Source organism: Gambusia affinis, linkage group LG11, assembly GCF_019740435.1.
Source record: "Gambusia affinis linkage group LG11, SWU_Gaff_1.0, whole genome shotgun sequence".
NCBI classification, from domain to species: Eukaryota; Metazoa; Chordata; class Actinopteri; order Cyprinodontiformes; family Poeciliidae; genus Gambusia; species Gambusia affinis.
The window spans coordinates 14,026,072-14,050,076 of record NC_057878.1 but is presented as its reverse complement, the minus strand read 5'-3'; the positions used below and the strand labels follow the sequence as shown (position 1 = coordinate 14,050,076).

Below are 24,005 nucleotides of genomic sequence, written 5' to 3'. Positions count from 1 at the left end.
ATCCAGACTCTCGGTTCCTTTTTCACAGGCCATGCAGCTAAACCGAAACAAAACTACCAGGCAATCGAGTGTGCTTACAGTATACCTCACAAAGGGTGTGAGGACAGAAATAACCAGAGGTGCAGCCAAGATTACTTAGACCAGGAGTGTGAATACCTTGACCACAATAGATGTGAAGTCCAGCCTGTGTACGTGACAGAGATTCACCAGCCTCAGCACTCTGTTCATATGGCAGAGAGAGCGGAGTGCTGCAGAGTTCCTTACTCCCAGACTTATCTCAACATACCAAGGCCTAAACCACCGGATTCATCCAGAAATGCAAAGGTTTCCTTCATATTTGGGGAACCCCCTCTGGACAGCGTGAACCCCCAAAATCTGGGTTACCAGAGACTGATGGACGAAGGCCCAGAGATTGCAGATAATTACAGCCACATGTACAAGCGCCTTGAGGAGGATTATAAGATGATGGATGCCATAGAGGAGGGTTATCCATACTCTACCAAAATCTTTGGTCCAACAGAGTGCATCGAGGAACCCCTGCTGCACGACATCTGCTACGCAGAGACAACAGATGACGCAGAAGATGAGGATGACATCAGCTGTGAGGAAGATTTGGTGATGAGTGACATTGATAAGCCCACATTGCTAACACTCTCAGGGTCCAGTGATGACATCATTGACTTGACCTCCCTCCCTCCGCCTCCAGAGGTTAATGATGAGGAGGACAACGATGTCCTTCTGCACTCCCTCAACATGGCCATTGCTGCTCCTCCTCCTGGTTTCAGGGACAGTTCTGATGAAGATGAACAGCAGGGTGCTGGGAGTCGGGCCCAGGAGGCCTGCAATGATATCCCCATCTCTCTAATAGACTCCGTTCCCACGCACCGAGCGGAGGGTTCTGAGGAGCCTCTGGACGATGCAGTGGTTTCCACCCTGCAGGCACTTGAGGCACTGGCTGCTTCCGAAGAACAGAGTCCCGCACAGTCTGAGAGCAGCACAGGTTCTCCTTATACTATTGTAACATTCATCCACTAACATTATACTCACTTGATCCATTCATTTATGATTTGCTCTTATTTTTTTGTCTCGTTTTTTTAATAAACCCCATTGTGTTCAATGTTTCCATTTATGAGTATTTTTTTCATTCGTTTGAGACATTTGTACGCATTGTGTTATTCATGTTATTTTTGAGCTTGTTTTTTTTTTTTTTTTTTTTTTTTCACAAAATGCATTATGGTATACTTCTAGCAGTCTACAGAATTACAGAAAATGATATTCCTAAATAGCTTTGAACAGATGTCACCAAAGCCTGGGTTCCCTTTTATTTTTTTAAGAACAAACCTCAGGGGTGCTAATAACTTTTGCAGCTGTTGCTATTGGTTAGACTGGTTGGACTATTTACGCAAAACAATATGAGCAAAATGAGTTTCATATTTTTCCATAATGTTTGGTTTTATTAAGATCAGAAATCTTTTTATTATAGGCTCCTTTAAGAAGGTGATTTTTCTACTTCAAATTGATACATTTAGGTGTATGATTTGATGTTGATACATTACGGATAAGCAATGAACTTGAGGCTGAGTTCTTTGAAAGTAGTAAATAAGAGTTATTGGTCCAGAATGTTTCGATTATCTTTTTATATCACAGCTTGGATTAGTGTGAATGCTAATTTATTTGAGAAGCTGCAGCTCCATGACAAAACTGAGCCTCTTCCATCTGGTATGTCCAGTTTTGCTTGACTTATCGTCTCCACCTAGAATACCACGGTTTTATATTTGCAGCTCAAAATTAGGTGAAATTTGAGCTATTTCCACAAAGAAAAAGAGACATGCTGATTACTTGAAGATACACCTTGCACTATTAATTTTATTGATTTTAGAGGGTTTGGAAACGGATTAGAATAGAATAGAATATTATTAGGTATATCATCAGTAAAAACAGTGACATCAAATTATTGAATCCATCATGACATTTTGTTCCATGGTGATGGAAAATTGAGTTACATCAATAATTTTGTCTCTTAGAAATTTATCTTGAAATGTTTTCCATCCATCCATCCATCCATCCATCCATTCATATTCAGGTTTTGTGAAACTACGAGTCCTAACCCAGTAAAGAGCACAATACACAGACAAAGCATGCAGTTTTGAAAAACAGTTTCTATGCTTTTTACCTTGTTTTTACCTGATTTAAATCTACAGTTGCCTTCAGTTTCAATGATCTAAGGAGACATGATGTCATAGGGAAATAATGTCAAGACATTATCTCATTACACAGACGTGATATTCCATAAAGTGTTTTTCAATATCCCAGCATACAGGACTATTTTATCATTTTTAAATATAATCATACATTGTATCAGTTAGATATAATGTTGTCAGTAAGTCATTTTTTTATTATTATTTCCAGATTGATTTACATCTATTACAGTTTTGGATCCCCTTTTTATGTTAGTTTATGTTATTGTTTCTACAAAATATAGCTGATTTATTCCTTGATATGATCCATTTTCATATTTAATAACGTATTGTTTTTTTGTATGTGTGGTACGCAGGTGTACAAATATCACGAGCGTTTAGCCCAGAGTCTTCCGATTCTGGCAATGAGACGAACTCCTCTGAGATGACAGAGAGTTCAGAGTTAGCCGCTGCTCAGAGACATTCAGAAAACCACCTGAGGATGCATGTAGCCATGACAGAAGGATACCGTGCCATGAATGAAGAAAAGGCAGAGGTTTGCACAACTAGTGATGAGAATCCAGAGGAAGCTAAATCCTCGGCCGTTACCTCCTCTCAGATTTTCCACTCAGATGGCGGTGAGATGGAACCAGATACTATGGAAATCAAATCAGTCAGTGAATTCTTCACCAAGATGCACATGGGCTCCCTAATGAGCAGACAGAGAGGGAAGCAGAGGGAGGCGGAGAGCAGTATCCAAGGAGATAGATGCAGTTCCTCTGAAAAATCTAACTCGACTTCTCTAGATTCCGCAAAGGAGGAGCCCCCTCATCTTGTAGGAAAGTACAACGCTTTCACTGTAAGAGATTCCTATTATATGAATCAACTGGATCTAGGTAGAACTCACTGCAAAGACAGGCATCAAAAATGGCAGCAGAAGGCACCGGGAAGCAAAATGGCAGAGAATCTTGCACCAGAATGTGCAAATGACTCACAGACTTCCCACGCAGACAGGCTGACAGCAAAGGGAGAGAACCAGGACTCAGAAGAAAGAAACCAACAGTTAAATGCCCATCTCATCTCCCCATTCAAAGGGCCCTTCCCTGCTGAGGGTGATGCTACCTCACAGGACAATAAGCAGAAACAGATCAAGCTTTTGCAGTCAGAGCAGGATGTCACACGGATGTATGACTACCACGTTAGCAAGCGCATGTCATCAATACAAAGTGAAGGAATTCATTCTCTGCAGAGCTCACAGTGCTCGTCAATAGATGCGGGTTGTAGCACTGGCAGCAGCAGTTGTGTCACTCCAATGGACTCTCCCCTTTGTGCCACAGACAGTATGCATGTACTATCAGAGTCTTCGCTAAAGGGGATGAGCTATGCAGCTGGGGCTGAGGAGAAGGCCTGTGGATCCACAGTGCAGGGGAAAGTGGGACATACAATGGACCCCACCCTGATGAGAAAAATCCATGCAGCTACCAGTGCTGAGCCAGGGTTTGGGAGCAGTCACAAAATGCCCAAGATAAAAGAAACCACAGGTAAGACAAAAACACAAGGGGACACCTCTACTTTGTTTCTATAGAAAAACATTGTTAAAGGAAATAAAACACATTCTCACACTGGTATCAAATGTTTTTTGGGGGGTTTTCCATTAAATACTGGCCTTGGCATTTAGATGAAATATTGTCTTTGAAAAACGTTACCAGCAGCTTGTTTTATCAGAAACTATTCAGGAGATATTATCCAAATCTGCTGTGGAAGGCCTTCTGATGATCTACAACATTTTCTTTTACTTGAGGAACATTCCAAAGGCCAAGAGAGAACAGAAACCATATATTTTGGCCTTACTGGGCTAAGATTCTTTGAAACAAATTATATCTACTCAACACAGTGTCCAAAAGGAATCTATGTTTTTTTTTGCAGCCTCAACAATTGGAAGCTATGTGACAGCATTATGCCTACACATTGTTACATTTCAATGGCTTATAAACAAACAAATAAATAACATTACATTTCAGATCTGTATGTATCCACATGTGAAACTGTACTACACCAAATATAGTATCCATCTGCACCATATGATCATGAACTTTCTAGACAGGAAAGAGTTATGTGGTATAAGAACAATCTAGAAATACAATATTTACTGCATACATTCTCCACATTTACAATATTTGCATAAATGTCATGAAAATGTTGCAATAATTAATTAACACTTTTACGTAATCTCATGACACACTATGCAGATGATCTGTCTGCCATGATGAAGTTTGACCTTGGCACAATACATGCTTGAAGTAAATTAAATGGAAATTGACTTGGACTTATTTTCTGATTTAATAAGCTAATAAGACTTTTACTGCTTAGAGCTGTAGGCTGCATATGAATTACATCCATTTAAAAATGGAAAAAATGGATTGATAACATCCAGCCACAGAGCAACTTACTTGTTCTCTACAACATGACAGACTATTAAATGTACTGAGTATGCCAACATATTTTGCAAGATAAGAAACAGTGTGACAGCAGCATTAGTAAAGGCTGGAGAGGCTTATCTCAATATGAAAAATGTACAAAAGTTACATGACAGCTATATGGCATAGTGACACACTGCGGTGTTGAAAGCTAAGAATACAATGGCAAAAGATAGAATGTCGGTGTCATTTGGCCTCCAGGATGTAGATTCTTATCGTAATGTCCTGTATATCTTAAATATTCTACAGTCACTTTTCTCAATAGCAGACATCTGTTTAGGCAGTGGTTTAGTTATTGGCAATTTGTTCCCCAAAGGAGATACTCTTTCTATTAGTGTCAAGCTCTTCTACAACATCTTTAGGTGTAAAACTTGTGCCTCAGTTCATGTGACAACAAATGTGTGATATGAAATTATGTGAGAAGTGCAGACTGCCTGAGTGCATAAAACTTGAGAACCCCACCTAAATGTTTATTGCTAGTTTGAAATAGCTCTTACTTGCATGTTTAAATCATGTCTCAGATAAGAGTACCTTATGTTTTTTTTTTTTTTGTTTCGTGAATGAAAAATGTCTTATTTTGATTATCATTGGTGAAGATGAGAAAAATGTACTCTTACCAGCCACTTTAGACTAACTTTATTGGTGTCAGGTTTAAAAAATTACTGCCTTTAGAACTGACTTAGTTTTGCAATGCATAGACTGAACAAGGTTTGGGGAACATACTACAATAATTTTTGCTTTATACTGATATGCGTCTCACAGATCTGTGACTCTGCAGTCACAGAGTGCTGATTGGACTGGGATATGCTAACTTTGAAGGCTAATGGACAATAGTAAATTGACTGATGTGACAAGAAACCAGTTTGAGAAGTAGCCACTAGAGAATGGGATTGCTCTGGTCAGAATGGCCGGCAAAAGTACTAAGGTAGACTGCAATGTGAAAGTTTAATTAATGGGCGAACACACACACACCTTTTTTCTCATTGTCTGAAATTAAATTGGACTAACTTGTATTGGTTTAGGTTAATTAGAATTACCAAAATTATTTATATTTCTTAAATTCCACAATAATGACAGGAAGAACATATCTGTGATTTATTTATTAGTTTCTTCAAACTCAGATGATTTCAGTAGATATATATCCTCAATATTTGATTGCATTGTCTTTGAATTGTATGACTTGGATCAAGTGTTGTGGGTTTCCTTCCACACAATTTCACAATAGTTTTCTGGAGTTGCGGCCCTTTACTCCTGATAGAACTGGCATAATTGAGGCAGGTTTGTAGGCTGTGCTGCTCTCACATTTTTTTTTCATATTTACCCACAAATTTCCAAAAGGACTGAGATCAGAGCTTTGGTATGGCCATGACAAAACATAAACTTTGTTGTCCTCAAGCCACTTTGTATCCACTTCAGTTAGCATCTTCACAAGGTCTTTGGATTTTGCTTTGTGATTAATTTGCGCATTTCAGAACAAAACAAGTTCATTTCTGGAACACAGTACTGCATCATATTTCTCCTTCCTGAGAAGTATGATGTTTGGACATTCCCATGATATAGTATCTGTACATGTTTAACAAATAAAAGCGGCACATTTTCAAGCATCTGGAAAATGTTCCCAATGATGAACCAGACTTGTGCAGACTTACAATTTTCTTCTTTATATTGTGGCTGATTTGTTTTGAATTTGTCATTAGATTAATTAAGAAACCAGAGCCATGACATCATAACCTGAGCTCACTCCCTCATTGTTTAAAGAGATAGCACCCATTCGTTAGGTAAACTTCTTATTTTTAACACATTAATAAATAAAAGAAGGAGAACAACCACTGGTTCTTGCCATATTTTTGACCAATTTTCTGTTGTTGTTGGCAAACCATTGAGCATGTGTATCTACTAAAAGTGGCTGGTGAGTGTATGTTGTTTTGATAAGCAAGCCGATGGCCTTGTCTCTTGTATAAGAATGGTAGTACATCCTTACTTTATATTCTGTCTACCATAATCTAGTCAGGTACATTAAAAAATAATAAACGAAATACTTGACTGCTGCGGGGAGATACTTAACAGTTCTTTCTGTTTTCCTAATACCCCTAGTGTAGCTTGCACACAGCTGAAGAAGGCTGGGAAAGACTCATCATTATCTCTCTGTAACGAGACCAGTACCACCTCCACCATCATATCACCGTCATCATTACAAAGTAGCACGAAGTCTAGTGAGGTAACACTGGCCAGCCCTGAGCCTGACCCGTCATCATGTGACCCAACAAGAAGCCTCAGGAAGCCGCACAGGGTTCAAATGCTCAGAAGGAGCTGGAGCACCTTAATGCCAGGTTCCAGGAGCTTAGAAGCACTTAAGGAAAGGACAAAAGCCACGCTCACTGGAAAGACTGTAGATCAGAATTTGCAGTCCCAAGATTCCCCAAAAGTGAAGAGGGCATTCTCTGCCAAAACCCTACCCAAAAGCTTGTCCCAGGGTTCAGTCAGCTCCAATTCAGCAGAGAGAAGGCTGCTGACTGGAGTCTTACTGCTGCCGTCAGAGTCAATAGCTCCAAGGCCAGATGGAACATGGAGGTGTCACGGGCCATTTAGTCACTGCTTCCTCAGGAGAAAGCCAATTACTCAAGGTAGTTATGAAGAAACAGAGATGTCTTCACAAGTTCTGCTCTCAAGTAGCCCAACTTCATTTGGCCGCAAGGGGAAAACAGTCCAGAAAGCAGGCCACAAGGCTGAATGGGCTGATCCATCTATGAACGAGATGAGTCTCAAAGACAGACTCGCTCATGTACACTCAATGAAGGGAAAAACGTACAGCCTTCATACAGGGTTTGCACTTGCACGGAAAGATGCCTTAGAGATGATTAGTGTGTTGCGCTGCAGTGTCAGACACAGGTCCAGTGGTGACATACCTGAGATGGGTGAGACCGACATGGAGACGCTGTCCCAGCTTCTGCTGCTGCAGGCCAAAGTGCTGAACAGCGCCTGCAGTCAGATGTCCACAGAGTACAGCAGTCCGGAGGAGCTACTGCTCACTCTGACGCACAGCTTCCACACGTTGTGCTGCTTAGCGCAAGCCTGCATGTCTCTGGCGGAGGTCCTGAACACCGAAAGCGAACGCATGGAGGTGGTGGTCAAGGTGGACGAGGTCATCATGAACTACGTGCGTCTGCTAAAAGCTGCTGAGGGAGCTGCAGGAGGCTCTCCCGGTGACCAAAGTGTGAACGCATTGATACATTACTCTGCCACCATGTCTGTTGTTATAAACACGCTCACTATCTCACTAAATTCACTGCTCAACAAAAAAGCTGTTGCTGTGTTCTGATTGTTGATTTTTAAGCCATACATAAGAGACGTGGGTTAACCAACCAATGTGAACTGCTGTGAAGAAAATCTTGCCTTGTGTATACAATATTTTAATATCTAAAGAAAAAATTGAATTATATCAAATAAAGTTTTAAAAGAGATTATATCCGGTCCCTAATGAAGAGAAATAATGACCCTTCCCTCGAGTATATTCTAAAATATTACGTAAGGATTATTTTAATGATTTATTGATTTCATTAGGAGATTAAGATGTAAATTATTACAACCTGAAAAGCACCTTCTTTTTAATTGTATAAATATCTATTGTGTTGGAGAAATGCATACACTATATTTAGAGAATTCATTGCACAGGACAAGATATTACAAAGTTAAAGAAATACATAAAAATTTATTTGCTGACTCACTTGATTTATTGACTATTTTACACATGAATACTGAGTACTTTCCTGTATTTTTCTCAACATCATTAAAAAAATTAAAACTTTTAAAAGCTTTCTCTCAAATAATTATAGTTTATTTATGTTGTACACCACATGCTGTCCTTTTTTGTCTGGCTATATTTTTCCTTAAGGCAGTCATTTCTGACATCTCTTGCAGTTATTCGCCTTTCATTATTCAGTGAAACCTGAATGATGAAACCTTGTATTTCAAACTGCATTCTCAATGAGGAAAGGTTTTTTTAAACCCTAAGTTTAGAAACTCAGTTCAATAATTCACATTTTTTGAATTTGTTCAAGCCTGAGTGGTGGTAAAGCATTTGCATTAATAATGATCATGTTCTGTTTGAATTTGCATGAGTCTGTTGCAGAGAGAAATGCATGAGAATGGAGAAATAGGTAAACAAGTCGACAGCAATGGCCATAGTTTAGGAAGATTCTGAACTGTGTTATTGTTTGAGTTAAACAATAACATAAATACATGTCAGTTGTAACAATCTTTTTTTTTTGTCTGTCAGTTGTGGCTCACATTTTGAATTGAGGCTGAATGGTTGATTATTGTTGCTTTGCGATGGAATGTTGTACACTGCCCCTCGCCGGTTGACTGATTTAGATAGTCATAAGGCTCCCTCCCAAACCTGTAAAGATAAATGTGTTAGATAATGGATGGATGGTTTATTAGCGGATACCTTAAATGCAGTAAATAACTCTCTTCTGTAGCATTAAATCAGATTAATTATTCTCGGATTCTTATGATAACAGCTAGTCTGAAAGTGACTAGCTGATGGTATGCAACCTACACATACCATCTTTTTAATTTCAAAACTCTCATAGCAGTTAATGCAAAAGATATTAATTTGCTACTAATTAAGCTAAAAACTATGTTCAGGTTTGCAATGGACTGCTATTTACAGAGACCTCAGTGTGTTTTACACTGAAAATTAATGTAAGATATGAAAAGCATACTGAAAAAAGGAACAAGTAAAACATTTCTTGTCTTTGGAAAGGTCTGATATAAAAATAAAGCGGTTCAAGTGAATGCTACTTTTATTATCAATTTTAGCATTACTTTTAGAGGCAATCTTACCAATATGTACTTTGCACCACTCGGACACTGTACACATTACATTTGGTTATATTGGTTTCAAAAGTTTTATGTCTAAAACAAGATTTGAAAATGTGTTTTCATCTGGCTGAATTTATTTTGTTAATTTGATGTTTGTTTTTTTACTCAGTTTAATGTTTTCTTCAGAAAACCAGAATTTACACATCACTGTATATTGTATTTATTTTCATAAACTAATTATTATGATATGATCAAATAATCACTCAGCTATTTAAATAACCTTTTTTTTTTTTACCAAATAGTATTTTACACTTGAATAATTTTTGGGATGATTATTATGTCACTGCCATTTCAGTTATAGACAGCTACAATGGAGAAGCTTGAATGGGTGAATGACTGAATGTATTATGAAGCACTTTTAGGGAGAAAAACAACTTTGTCTTTGAAGGAACTTTTAGACTTTCAATCTTGCATAAATTTTCTGTGATATTTTCTAGTTCTAGATTTTAACAATAATGTATTTATAATGCATGTAAATATCAAAGCGCTACAAAATGACAAAAACATTAACCAATGTAAAAACAATAAAAAACCATCTATAATATCAATCAAAAGATCCACACTGAAGTTAACAATCTTTGCAGTCTCAAGAGCATTTTTTTCTACACTTCAGTTAAGTAATTTTTGTCTTCGTTCATAAATGACTCTTGAACTCTATATTGATGTATAGAAGTACATAGTTGCCCCTAGTTTAAGACTCTGGCACCAATATGGATTTATACAAGATGAAGACACCAGTTGTTGTGTAGAGCAGCTAGGATAACTTTTTACACTGAAAGTTTAAATCTGACTGCATTGGCAAATCTAAAGTTGTGAGTTTAGCATGGCTCAAGAAACTGGAAAATTCTACTCTGAGATGGGAATGAGCAAATTTGAACAACTTTACAAAAGAAGGTACCAAAACTTTCAAAATAAAAACTTTATTTTGAAAGCTTTTGAGTTAGTGGTGACGTTGGAGTTTATGATTCCAGGCTTAGAAGAAGTCCCAATAAGTTTTCTATAATGGGCCTAAATCAGGAGAATGTTTGATGTACACAAATTGAAACATAACGGGAAAGAAATTTATGTTATGATTTTGTTTCCTGAAAAATAGTAGAACATTTTAACTGCTATATTTATTTTTAAAAATATAATGCTACATGTATTCCTATCTGCAATAATCAAAATACATTTGAAAGCAATGTATCTCTCTAACATTGGATTTGGCCATCTTATCAGATGCAGAAAAAACATTGGATTTAGCCCAAAATTTATTAAATAAATAAGTGAAAATGTCTGTCCATATTTGTTTTCCATGTACTGCACAGTATGTGTACATCATAGAATTCACCGGTTGTGAATTCTATGATGGTAAACAGTGAGATTTTTCAGTTTTGTCCAGTGACTGAAGGAACTAACATGTACGCTATGTGAGCATGTGAGGGTGTTGGTCGTTCAGGCATGAAGCCACAAATGAGCCACAGATGGCCCAGAAAACATTCTGCGCTATTTACAATGTAAATTTTCAAACCCAAATCTTAACTATGAATTTCACTTTCCGCCCATCAACTTTCAGAGAAATGAAACCATTTAGTTATTTAGCTGTGTAGTTGGACATTTTCTCCACACTATATTTTGTAGTTGGAGAAAATGTAAAAAAAACTTTATCTCTATATTACAACTAAATGAAATTCTCTCACTCAGCATATGCCTACAAAACAAAGGCAAACACAGTCGCCACAATAAAAAATGTACAAGAATAACAATTTTGATGTGCGAGATTTAAAACAATAGGGAAGTGATGCTGTCCAATTATACACACAATAGGTTTACATAGCCACCTGTTACTTTCATGTTATTACTATAGTACTGATTGCAGTCCAGCTCTTTCAGCATTCTTCTTGTGTTGACAGCAGCAGCAAGCCACATTTGTATTCTCCTACAAAAATATGTTTCTCCACCTGGTAAGTGAGACAAACGTCACTTCTTACATATTCATGATACATTAGAATTTCATAAAAAAATAGTATTTGTGTAATTTAACACAAAGTGATATAATTTAAGCATTTCTTTCTGTTAATGTTGATTACTATGGCTTACAGCTGGTGACATCAAAATTGTACAAAATAGATCTTTTACATACAATCATGTAAAACCCAGTTGACATAAATGCTAGGTAAAAAATGTATTTTCTAAAGAAGCTGGCTTGTCAAAGAGCAAAGTATCCAAGATTATTTACAGAAAGGTGAGTGGTTAAAACATTGTGTTAGAAAAAGATTCAAAAGCAATAGTTGTAACTGCAGCCTTGAAGGGATTGTGAAGAAAAAACTAGAGTCTGGAGATTGGCAAGTCATGAACTGCGGCTGGATCAAGTGTTATAGTAGAAGACTAGAGACTTTAGAACCAACAAAGCAAACAAAATAAAGGTGGCTAATAAAGCAGCCTGGGCTTTGAGAACACCTCAGCAAAGCCACAAGCTGAAATCCTCCATCTCGTGCAGTATTTATGTCATGCAGGAGCCCCATGTACTGCACAGTACACATACTGTACACATACTGTGCAGAACATGGATGAACTTCTCAGCAGACTATTATTTTGTTGGTTGTTTCAAATCTTTTGAGTGACTATGTTTTTGCATCAGCTGTAATCCATAACCTAAAATAACAGAAACAAATGACTGAAATATATGAGAATCTACATAACAAACTCTATGAGCTTAACTATTTAGTTTTTAGTGAAAATGTAAATCACTAAAATGCAAAATATTGAAAATGTACTGTTTGTGTTTTATTGCATTAAGTAGAATATGTTAAATTGGGCTTATTTGAAATAGTCATGTATATTTAGCACTGTGCATGCTTTTCATAAAGTCACCTGTTTTTGTGCAGATGTGTGGAGCCCTGCTGGGCCTGGGTTATTGCATTCAAAAAACAAGTGCCATCTCCTACCCAAAAACTCTGCCATGTGATGTCAGCGAGGTCAATAACGGCACTGGGGTGAAAGTGGACTGCACTGAAAGAAGTCTCAAGAACGTCCCCATCGCCATCCCAGGAGAGACTACCAATCTGACGCTCACCATCAACCATATTCCAAATTTGAACTCAACATCCTTTCACGGTCTGGATAACCTCACAGAGATTGACATGAGGTGCAACTGCGTACCCATCAAAATTGGCCCGAAGGACAACATGTGCACAAAAAGTGTGACAATTGAGGAGGATACATTTACTGCACTAAGGAATCTACGGGCACTGTATCTAGATGGGAATCAGCTTGATAGCATTCCTAAAGGCATACCTTCAAACCTTGTCCTTCTGAGTTTAGAAGTGAATCATATTTTTTATATTTCTAAGAAAAATCTTTCTGAAATCCAAAATGTTCAGGTGCTCTACCTGGGACAAAACTGCTATTATCGCAACCCCTGTAATGTTTCCTATGGCATAGAAGATGGTGCATTTTTAAAATTGAAAAATCTAACATTGCTGTCCCTTAAGTCAAACAACTTATCCTTTATTCCCTATAGGTTACCTGTAAGTTTAAGAGAGCTGTATCTATACAATAACAACATCCAAGAGGTCTCTGATGAGGATTTTAAAAACTTGACAAACCTCGAGATTTTAGATATTAGTGGAAATTGTCCTCGATGCTACAATGCCCCTTTCCCATGCACCCCATGCCCAAATAACGCACCCCTAAAAATAAGTACGGGAGCTTTTAAAACATTGACAAAACTAAAAACGTTACGTTTACACAGTAACTCCCTGACATGTATATTACCTGAATGGTTCACTAGCACAAAGGATCTGAGAGTGCTTGATCTCTCATCAAACTTTTTAGCCAGAGATATTGGGTCCACAAACTTTCCTAAATTTCTTGGCAAGCTACAAGAGCTGGACTTATCTTTTAACTATGAGCTCCAGAGGTATCCTCAAACTCTTAGACTGAGCTCCAATTTCTCCTCCCTTGTGTCTCTTGAAATTCTCAGACTAAAGGGCTATGTGTTTCAGCAACTAAAGCCAGAAAGCATTGCTCCCTTAAAAAGTCTTCCAAATCTTACAGTTCTAGACCTTGGCACAAATTTTATCAAAATGGCAAACCTCAGCATTTTAATGGAGTTAAAAACCTTTCGTATAATCAGTTTGTCTGATAATAAAATATCATCTCCCTCTGATGCTCAAAATGCATTTAGTTTCAACGGGGGAGAGGCTATGCTGTGGTCCCCCATGTCAGCAGCTGATCAGTTACAGAACAAGGAAGTGAGAGAGATTCATTACTTCAGATATGACGAATATGCTCGCAGCTGCAAATACAAAGATAAGGAACTTGGAATCGTTACATTATTTGTCAAGAAGGAATGCAGTGACTTTGGCAAAACCTTGGATGTGAGCAGAAACAACATATTTTTCTTGCATTCAAGGTTTTTAAACCTGAAGGAGTTGAGGTGCCTCAATCTTTCAGGAAACGCAATGAGCCAAACCCTGAACGGATCTGAGTTTAGCAATCTGACTAATTTGAAGTACCTGGACTTCTCATCAAATCGCCTGGACTTGTTGTACTCAACTGCTTTTAAAGAGCTAAGCAATCTGGTCATCTTGGATATAAGTAAAAACAACCATTATTTTGAATCAGAGGGCTTGACTCATATGCTTAATTTCACTAAGAATTTAAAAAAACTCAAGATACTGCTAATGAATCACAACAAGATTTCTACTTCCACCAACACAGAAATGGAAAGTGAATCTTTAGAGAAGTTGGAGTTCAGAGGCAACAGGTTGGATATGCTGTGGAGAGATGGGGACACAAGATATATCCACTATTTCAAAAAATTACGTAATCTGAGACTACTAGACATTTCTTCCAATAACCTTCGTTCAGTTCGAAGAGAGGTCTTCAGTGGTCTGCCAGACAACCTGTCTGAACTCCACATTAAAAAGAACAAACTGTACTTTTTTGCATGGGGGGAATTACAACTTCTGAGATCTCTGAAAGTCTTGGACCTCAGTGGAAATTACCTAACCTCTGTTCCAAGAATGCTGTCAAACTGTACCACATCACTTGAAAAACTTGTTTTACATGACAACAAAATCCTAAAACTCACACCAAATTTCCTCCAGGGAGCTTTTGGTTTAAAATATCTAGATCTTAGCTCCAATCTTATAAAGTATATTGAGCAATCTAGCTTTCCAGATAATGTTGTTAAGCAGATGGACAAGTTGCTTCTGCACAAAAACAATTTCCTTTGCACGTGTAATGCTTCTTGGTTCATCACTTGGCTAAACAAGACCACGGTGACCATCCCTCGACTAGGAATTGATGTTACCTGTGCTTCTCCAGGAGTGCAAAAAGGTAATCTTGTGGTCTCAGTGGACTTACAAACCTGCCAGCACTCCTTCCTATCAATCATCCTCTACACTCTCATGACTTCACTCCTCCTAAGTTTCATTACTCTGTCCATCGCTAGTCACCTGTACCTGTGGGACGTCTGGTACATTTATCACTTCTGCAGGGCTAAACTCAAGGGCTACAGCCGCCTGACTTCTCAAAGTGAGGTCTATGATGCCTTTGTGATGTTTGACAAAAATGATCCTGCTGTGACAGAGTGGGTGATGAAGGAAATGTGTCCTCATCTGGAGGAGCGGGGAGATCGCCGACTGACACTGTGTCTGGAGGAGCGAGACTGGGTCCCCGGTTGTCCCCTGATTGACAACCTCTCCCAGAGCATCCACAAGAGCAAGAGGACTGTGTTCATTCTCACCAAAAATTATATCCAAGGGGGTAATTTCAGTACAGCCTTCTATATGGCCCATCAAAGATTGATGGATGAAAAAAATGACGTCATAGTACTGATTTTTTTGGAAAAAGTGTCTTGCAACTCAAAATATCTGCGCTTAAGAAAGCGATTGTACAAGCGGTCTGTCCTTGAGTGGCCGACAAACCCACAAGCACAACCATACTTCTGGTTTAGCCTCAGGAGTGTATTGGCTACTGAGAGCCACAAACAGTACAGCAATCTCTTTAAAGAGACACTATGAAGGGATGACAATATAGAGTTTGTAAAAAATAAGACAATTTGTGTTTTATCAGTTATTTCTTTTCTGCAACAATGCTTCTTGGCAATAATTTTTAAAGTTATACAATTACAATTATAATCTGGCAATTCACAATGCCTTTCTGCTGTTGACGCTTGTTTGGTGTCATTTATTGGATTGAACAATAGAAGCTTGAAGAAACAAGAGATATCTGTAATATAGTCATTTTTCTTTAACAAATCAAGGTTTCAGGAATGCGTTGGAAAGCTATTCAGAGCTAAAACAGCCTGGTATGTTGCCCTCATGCAGATCGCCAGCTTGGTCACGTTCTATTTTGGTATTCCTTTCTTCAACCAGCACTTGTCACAAGTCAGCAAAGGTAGTTGCACTGGACTCTCTGGTTTGAGAAGCACATCCAAGCAACCATGCATTTTTTCGTGACACCATGCATGAGAAAACAAAAAAGCTTTATTATAGTAAGATACCAAGAAGCAATGTTGCTCCAAAACAACTTTTCTAGTTTTTTGTGTTTATTTTAAATGTATACAGTTATACTTTATTTAAGCATAACCTTAAAGTTTGTGCTACTTGGTTTTATTACTGGAAAAAGGAACAACAGCTTTATGCTAATACCACAAATTATTTTAAGATTGTCTTTATTTATTATGGTTGCAAACGAGGAACTGACTAAGTACAGCTACTTCTGTAATTTCCATGTGGCTTTTCTAACACATGCAGTCTTTCTGTGCATACTATTCAGCTTACAGTTTTATTGCTTTTTATTTTAATAGAGCAATACTGAAATACAGGGCAAGAAAAGGCAGTCAGTAGTTTTGGCTGGTGTAAAGGGATTGCTGATTTGTCAGATCCATTTTAGATCTGGAAGGCTTTAATGTCCTTGAATCAGTAGCTTTGAATATTCTTTGAACAGCTGGGTTCAACATATCATGTACCATGTTGAGTTTTGCTACTACAATTTTCTTTGCATCTTCATATGTGGAAGAAACTAATTTTTTATTTCTTTAATTATGCTAACCGTTTGGTTTTTTATTTTTATTTTACAGTAATCCTTACATTTAATAATTTGATGTGTTTTGAACAGTTGTTTCATTATATGTCCCTGTGTTAAAGTTGAGCTGAGTTAAAACTGCTTAAATCATACAACAACATACACACCACTGTGAAATACTTTATTACAAGCTATGCAAGCACACATTTATGTAATTCTTTACTTGGTTTAAACAAACAGCCAGTTGCTTTTAAAGGCTAGTAATAAATGCCAACATGGTCTGGATAACTAGTACAGTTAACTTCACAAACGTGTCACAGCTGTTTGATGTTCTGTAAGTACCTTGACATGTATACATTTATACAGTACATGATTTTTATAAAGGATGTTAAGCTAATGCTATGACTGTCCTACAAATTCATGACCCAAAGCCTGGCAATAGGAGGTTAGTATTTAAAAGTTACAAAAGTGTGCGTGCGTGTGTGTATATATGTTACCTATATCAAATATAGATAGTCTCAAAACATAAAGCTTTGCTTATGTGAGCACAGCTCAGTGTGTGTACTTTGAAAATCCAACTCTTAGAAGTATTGAGATGTTCAAATTACATTTTATTGTATCCATCAATATGCCATTAGGACAATGACAATAAACATCTAATTCTGACAAATGTATGTGTTTGTTTTTAACTGTGTTTAAAAGTAGCAACAGTAAAAATAAAGGATCTTTGTCATTTACATTGCTTTGATATATTTATAATGTTGTCTATACCAGGTCATATAATTATTCAAATCATAATAAGTTATAATAAAGAATCCACAATACATACACATTAATCGTTCTGTAATATTTATAGCTCTGAATGCACTTCCCTGAATAGCTATGGTTGTCTAATTGTCTGCATTGCTACAAAGCTGATTTATAGTTTTTGAGAAGTATTTCTTTTTTTTTTTTTCTCCCCTGCCAGGGGGTCCTTTTTGTGGGCTCTAGTGTCCCTTTTTTCATAGTAGGCTGACAGGAAAGGGGGAAAGAGAAGTGGGAAGACATGCGGCAAGTGTCGTCGGGTCCGGGAATCGAACCTGCGACGGCCGCGTCGAGGACTGAGGGCCTCCAAACGTGGGGCGCGCTAACCTCTACGCCACCGGAGCACGCCCCCTGAGAAGTATTTCTGATGTTGATTTTGGCTGGCGTATCTGTAAAACTGCAAACAAGGAAATGAAACTGTTTTACAGTTACTTCTGCAATTGACAGGCTTCTCTTCTCCCACATCCTGTTCTAATGGGTGAAACAGTTTGCCGCTTTTATATCTGACTTCAGTAGGCAGGATCATTTTTTCATAACATGCGGATTTAAAAATCATCAGTAGTATAAAAATCTCTCTTTTTCGCACATTGTACGTACCATTTATTGTCTTTTTAGACAAATGCAAAAAGCAGTTTAGAAGTTTTACAGGATCATGCAAAATGGTGAGTTTTACTAACAATTTTCTACACTACTTATGTTTGTGACAGAAAAATGTGTCAAACATGTTATTGATAGTGTTTTTGTGTTAATTCCTAATTGATTGAAAGAGTAAAAAATTAAGCTGTTCTTATCTTTTATTGCTAAGTATTTTGCCTTTTAAGAGTGTTTGGTCTAGAACAAATGTAGTACAAATAATTTTTCACAGTTGAAATTTTAGGGCTTTTAGGGATCAACATTCAGTGGCTGGGTCATATCAAATAAGTAGTAAATGTACTTGGTTCAAAACAGGTTTGGCAAGTAAAAGAAATTAACCACAAGTTATGAATTCTAATCAATTTTAGTTTTGGTAAATATTTGATTTTATTTGACTTAAAAGTGTTAGTTCATGTTTTAGTGTCCAAGGATGCTTACGGTTTTTACAGTGATTCCACTTACCTAACCTGAGGTCATTTAAACAATAAACAATGACTAAAAACCCATAGGGTGTATTCACACTAGCCCTGTTTAGTCTGCTTTAATCAGACTCTAAAACAGACTTACTTTGGGCACCCCTGATATAAACGGTTTAAAGTTGTTTTACACCTGTTTATCAGCTTATTATTTGTTTGCTGTGTTGCACTATTATAATTGTTAAACCTTTAATAAATGACAAAAACTGGGCTAATGACCTCTTTTGTTTAAATGTATATCATCAAATAGGATTATATATTTCATATGTCTGGTATATATATAGATATATGAGCCATGGTTTGTTACATTTTGACAAACTAATTTTAAAGCCGGGAATTATGTAATATTAAATATTGACCAATATAAAAGAGCAATTTGCTTAATACTCTCTTGCATTTTGACAGAAACCAAACTGTTTATAGATTTATATCAAGAGAGAATACATATTTTACACATGAAAAGCTTTAATTTAAGCCATATTTATAGAAATCGATGAAGAAATAAGAGTACTACGATCACTTTTGAGACAGATTAGAAATAAGAGTATTACGATTGCTTTGAGACAGATTAGAAATAAGAGTACCTACTACGATCACTTTTGTGACAGATTCTTGCTCATCCCGCATTAGAACAGTCTGGTTTTTGGACTTGACCCACAGCGTAGTAATGGCGCCTGCAGGAGCATCGCTAGCATTAGCGGCTAATGGACGATATCCAAACCAGTAAAGTATATCAATGGACAAATCCTACAACCCCTAAAATCTGACACTGCTCCATTTTTGTTAACATTTTGTAAAGAAGAAAGTTGCGCTGGTCTTCTTCAGAGGTTTTGTGTCAATTCCTTCAGTAGTAATAATAATAATAATAATAATAATAATAATAATAATAATAATAATATTTTCTTAAGGTTTTCTGAAAGGATAGAACCTGAAAGAATTTATATCTTTTATTTGAACAATGATCCACACTGCTGAAGGTTGTTTAGCTTATTTTGGGAGGCCCAGGAAACAGGCTGTCTATATATAGTGATAGTTTTAACACTTTATATATATATAAAAAAATTTAAAAAAAAAACATAAAATTTTGCACCTTAAACATTCTTAACATGATATATAGTTAACATTTAGCTATTATGATGTGCATCCAAAAGCATTATTCAACTTACTCGGTTTGTTTGGGAAGAAACGTGAGAAGTTGTTTGCCTTTTGCAAGTTCTGGCTGGTTTGCTGCAATGATTAACAAACCACGGCGTGCTCCTCTTCTCAGGAGCAAAATTCCCGCGCCAAACGTACACAAGTTTAAACTGACGTTATGTTGACGTTCATGGTATGTTTATGGACGGCTCGGAAAAAAAACGTTGCAGCATGTTAATAACAGATATAATAACTGTGACTACTTCTGGACAGGATAATAGATTTTTCTGAGTTATATTCAAATAATTTGTTTTCATTAGATTCATATGAATCTTCTAAAAAATAACATTTAAAGACAAATTGTCTTATCATTTTAATTGCAGACATTCTTCCCACAAATCTACTTGTTTGACATTTTTATTAATTGCTGAAGTGGATCAATTTCTTAATTGTGTTCTAATTTATTTATATGTACTTGTGTAGTTTATTTCTCAAAAAAGGGTGGAAATAAATAAAAACTGGGAAGTTTATTACAAGAAGAGTCCAACTCTTCAGTTTAACATATTGCATAAAGGTCTCATAACATGCTTTAATTCCACCATCTGATTGACTTTGTTGTTCATTTCAGACTGCAAAGTGTTGGATTTATCTGCTTCTCCTTGGTCTGTGCTGCCATCCGGAGATCCAGCCTGCTGCCTGTAAACCTCGCTGGACAGCGCAGTTTCTCTGTGATGTGACAACCTCCAATTCCTCTGAGGTCCAATTTGACTGCAGTAGCCGCGCCCTAGAATGGGTACCTAGTGGGATAACCAGTAATGTTACTGCTCTTGATTTATCAAACAATTACCTGAAGACCATCAAGGCTGATGCATTTTCCAAACTGCTGAATCTGACTTGGCTTAATCTCAACTTGGCAAACATGTACAAGAAAGTGGTCTTTAAGGCAAGCCTTAGAAACCTAACAAAACTGCAAGATTTGAAAATGAGCGGCAATGGCCTCGAAGAAATTCCAAGCAATCTACCTGTCAGTGTGGAAATCCTTGAGCTGAGCAGCAACAACATTACAAATATGAATCATACGAGCTTTGCCAGCTTACCAAACCTGACACAACTGTGGTTATCCAAGAACTGTTACTACTGGAATCCGTGTGGCAAACCTGTGAAAATCCTAAATAACAGTTTTACCCATATGACCAAATTGAAAAATCTGGATTTGTCTTATAACAACCTAAGTAATGTTCCCAAAGGACTACCACAGTCTTTAGAAGTGCTTAATGTGAGTTGCAACAAAATACAGTACATATTTAGGGATGATTTTTCTGGCTTGAATAATTTAAAACTTCTGAAGATACAAGGGAACTGCCCCAGATGTGAAAATGCGCCATTTCCCTGTGTGCCTTGCCCTAATGGTTCCCTTGGAATTGACCCCGATGCATTTGAAAATCTGTCTGAACTTGAGGAAATCAATATGGGGGGAAACTCCTTAGAGTATCTGAATCCATTGTGGTTTAAGAACCTAAGGAAGCTTAAACATCTTCTCCTTTCATTTAACTTTTTACTCAGAGAAGTTACTGGAAAGGCTGAATTTCTGCAATACCTCCCAAGGCTTGAAGTGCTTGAATTTTCTTTCAACTACGCTTTAAAATGTTATCCTGAAACCATTACTCTTTCAACTGAGTTTTCAAATCTTCAGTCATTAAGGACCTTGCATATGGAGGGTTTGGTCTTCCAGAATATTAAACCAGATACGCTCAAGCCTCTCTATGAAATTAGAAACCTATCTGCTTTGAATTTGGGGACTAACTTTATTATTCTGGCTGATTCCACTGTCTTCAACAAATTTCATCCATTGAAAATGATTTATTTGGCAGAAAACAGGCTGTATCCCACTCCTCAGAAACAGCTTTCAAATTCAGTAGAGAGATATGTTCAAAGGTCAGACATCTCTGTTTCTTCATATATTAAACTTCCACCGAAAGACTTCACCTTTGAATTATCCCATGGCCTTATAAAGGAACAGTGCTTTAACTCTGGACGGGTTCTTGTCCTCAGTTCAAATAACTTGTTCTTCATTTCACAAAAGCAATTTGAAGGTTATGGAGATATTGCTTGTCTGAATCTATCTAGCAATGGATTCTCTGCTGCACCAAATGGCACAGAGTTCTCATTACTGCCTAATTTGACCTACTTGGACCTGTCCTTCAATAAGATTGATCTGGCTTATGACAATGCCTTCCAGGAACTGAAGAAACTCGAAGTACTAGACCTCAGTTGGAACGCCCACTATTTCAAATCTTTTGGAGTAACACATAATTTAAACTTCCTAAAAAATTTGCCTGTCCTGAGAGTGTTGAATATGAGTCATAACTCAATTTCCACTTTAACAACAAAACAGATGCACAGCAGATCTTTAGCAGAACTACAATTTACACATAACAAGCTTGGAACTCTTTGGAAAGTAGGTGATGACTCATATAAGACTCTTTTTACCAACCTCACTAATTTGACAGTTTTAGATATTTCGTGGAATGACATTGAAAAAATTCCTGATGATGTTTATGAAAAGCTCCCTCGCAACCTAACTGAACTACGAATAAGTAATAACAAAATGACAGATTTTTCATGGGACAGTCTGACTTATTTCCATCAGCTTAAAATTTTAGACTTAAGTTACAATTTGTTGTCTGACATAGCAGGTATTAAAACAGTTACTAGTTTCTCTTTGACTTTTCTTTATCTGACTCACAATCAGATATGTCACCTGGAAAGTTTCTTTTTCAATGGCATGAAAAGCCTTGAGACTCTGAGCCTCAGCTCCAACAAGCTGGCTATCATAAATCAAACCACCTTCCAGCCCAAACCAGTGAAGCTTAAGACTTTATTTTTACAGAAAAATCCATTTCAATGTACATGCGATTCTTTGGACTTCCTTGTATGGCTTGGAAACCGACAAATAAGGATTCCTAGATTAACAACTGAGGTGAGATGTGAAACGCCATTAAAGGACAGGAACAAGCCACTTATATACTTTAACATTGATCAATGTGTAAATGACGATATGGCATTCAAGATGTACGTTCTCACAACATTCTTCCTTATTTTCTTTATGTTTGTGGCAACAGTTGCTCACTTATTTTACTGGGACGCTTCTTATGTCTTGCACTACATCAAGGCTAAACTGAAGGGATACAGAGCCTTGTCCTCACAGGAGAATATTTACGACATCTTTGTGACTTATGACACCAAAGATCCACATGTCTCTGAGTGGGTAATGATGAATCTACGGGTGAAATTGGAAGAGGAGGGCGATAAACTTCTTCCTTTGTGCTTGGAGGAGAGAGACTGGCCTCCAGGAGTCCCACTGGTGGATAACCTTGCACAGAGCATCCAAAACAGTCGCAAAACCCTGTTTGTCTTGACAGAGGGCTATGTTAAGACTGGGGTATTCAGACTGGCAATGTATATGGCCCACCAGAGACTGCTGGATGAAAATGTGGATGTGATTGTTCTGCTGATGCTCGAACCTGTCCTGCAACATTCTCATTTCCTGAGCCTCAGGAGGAGGCTTTGTGAGAAAAGTGTTGTGGAGTGGCCCAGAACTCCAGCTGCTGAGCCCTGGTTCTGGCAGAACTTGAAAAGTGTTGTAAAAGTGGATAATCAAATTATGTACAACAAAGCTTATAAAAAGTTTTTCAGCACCAAGTAGGGATAAAGATAATAATTCCTGAGAATAACCTACTAATTGTTTGAGCATTTTAAACATGTCATTATTTTGTATGTGTCATTGCGACTGTGATTTTTAGCAAATTTGATCCTGCACTTTGGAAGAAATTAAATTGAGATAGTACAGTACATGACCATGTTTTTATGTGTAGGTTAAAGAGGGTGGCTGTCAAAGGTAATTAGTAATTTATATCAAGAAATAAACAAATACATAATCACTGACTGAGTTTACTTCATGTTTAACCTTACACAGAGCTACCCTTAAATAAGTGACCTAAAATTGTTTCTGTATATTTTGTTTTTCCATTGTTCCTGTTCTGCAGGCTGTCATGACATGAAAGCAATTTAAGATGTTATTGTAGCTCATCAAACAGACCCACATATTTCAATTTAAGCTAAATATGTTTTCATTTGTATATGTCCAATTCACAACACCTGTTATTGTAAGGCACTTTATAAATACAAATAATCCTAATTATCAAACCATGTAGTCAAATTCGTTTCACTTTTGAAATTGGTTGTTTTCTGTTCTAGAAAACCAAAAATTGCATTAAGTCATTGACATGCAAAATATCAGACTGGGGTTAATAGGTTTGTCATCATCATGAGTGTTTCAGGGTGGAGGTGCTAGCTGGTTAATGAGTTGTATTTTAGGTCTGCATTGTGTAAGTTTTGCTCAT

At 37.2% G+C, this 24,005-nt stretch overlaps 3 protein-coding genes and 1 long non-coding RNA gene across 7 annotated transcripts in view; 3 read left to right on the top strand and 1 right to left on the bottom strand.

The window, feature by feature from the left end:
• Positions 1–10,571, top strand: part of frmpd4 (FERM and PDZ domain containing 4) — a 37,768-nt gene extending 27,197 nt beyond the window's left edge. For both annotated transcript variants that reach the window (XM_044132009.1, XM_044132010.1), the window contains 3 exons: positions 29–1,000; positions 2,555–3,718; positions 6,754–10,571. In XM_044132009.1, coding sequence (XP_043987944.1) covers positions 29–1,000; positions 2,555–3,718; positions 6,754–7,973 — 3,356 coding nt within the window. In that variant the 3' untranslated portion in view covers positions 7,974–10,571. The remainder of the gene's footprint in view (positions 1–28; positions 1,001–2,554; positions 3,719–6,753) is intronic.
• LOC122839961 overlaps positions 1–19,743 on the bottom strand; it is a 25,315-nt gene extending 5,572 nt beyond the window's left edge. Inside the window, exon 1 of one of the 3 annotated variants that reach the window (XR_006372148.1) lies at positions 19,635–19,743. This is a non-coding gene — a long non-coding RNA (uncharacterized LOC122839961). Of the gene's footprint in view, positions 1–7,560; positions 7,631–19,634 lie in introns of those variants that run through there. The other 2 variants (XR_006372149.1, XR_006372150.1) reach the window with 2 other exon arrangements.
• On the top strand, positions 11,301–17,585 carry tlr7 (toll-like receptor 7). Its single transcript, XM_044132011.1, has 2 exons — positions 11,301–11,481; positions 12,406–17,585. Exons 1-2 carry the CDS (start codon positions 11,467–11,469, stop codon positions 15,547–15,549), a joined length of 3,159 nt encoding a protein of 1,052 aa, XP_043987946.1. The 5' UTR covers positions 11,301–11,466; the 3' UTR covers positions 15,550–17,585.
• LOC122839959 (toll-like receptor 8) lies at positions 17,747–24,005 on the top strand. Its single transcript, XM_044132012.1, has 2 exons — positions 17,747–18,021; positions 20,231–24,005. The coding sequence occupies exons 1-2, from the start codon at positions 18,019–18,021 to the stop codon at positions 23,306–23,308; spliced, it is 3,081 nt and encodes a 1,026-aa protein (XP_043987947.1). The 5' UTR covers positions 17,747–18,018; the 3' UTR covers positions 23,309–24,005.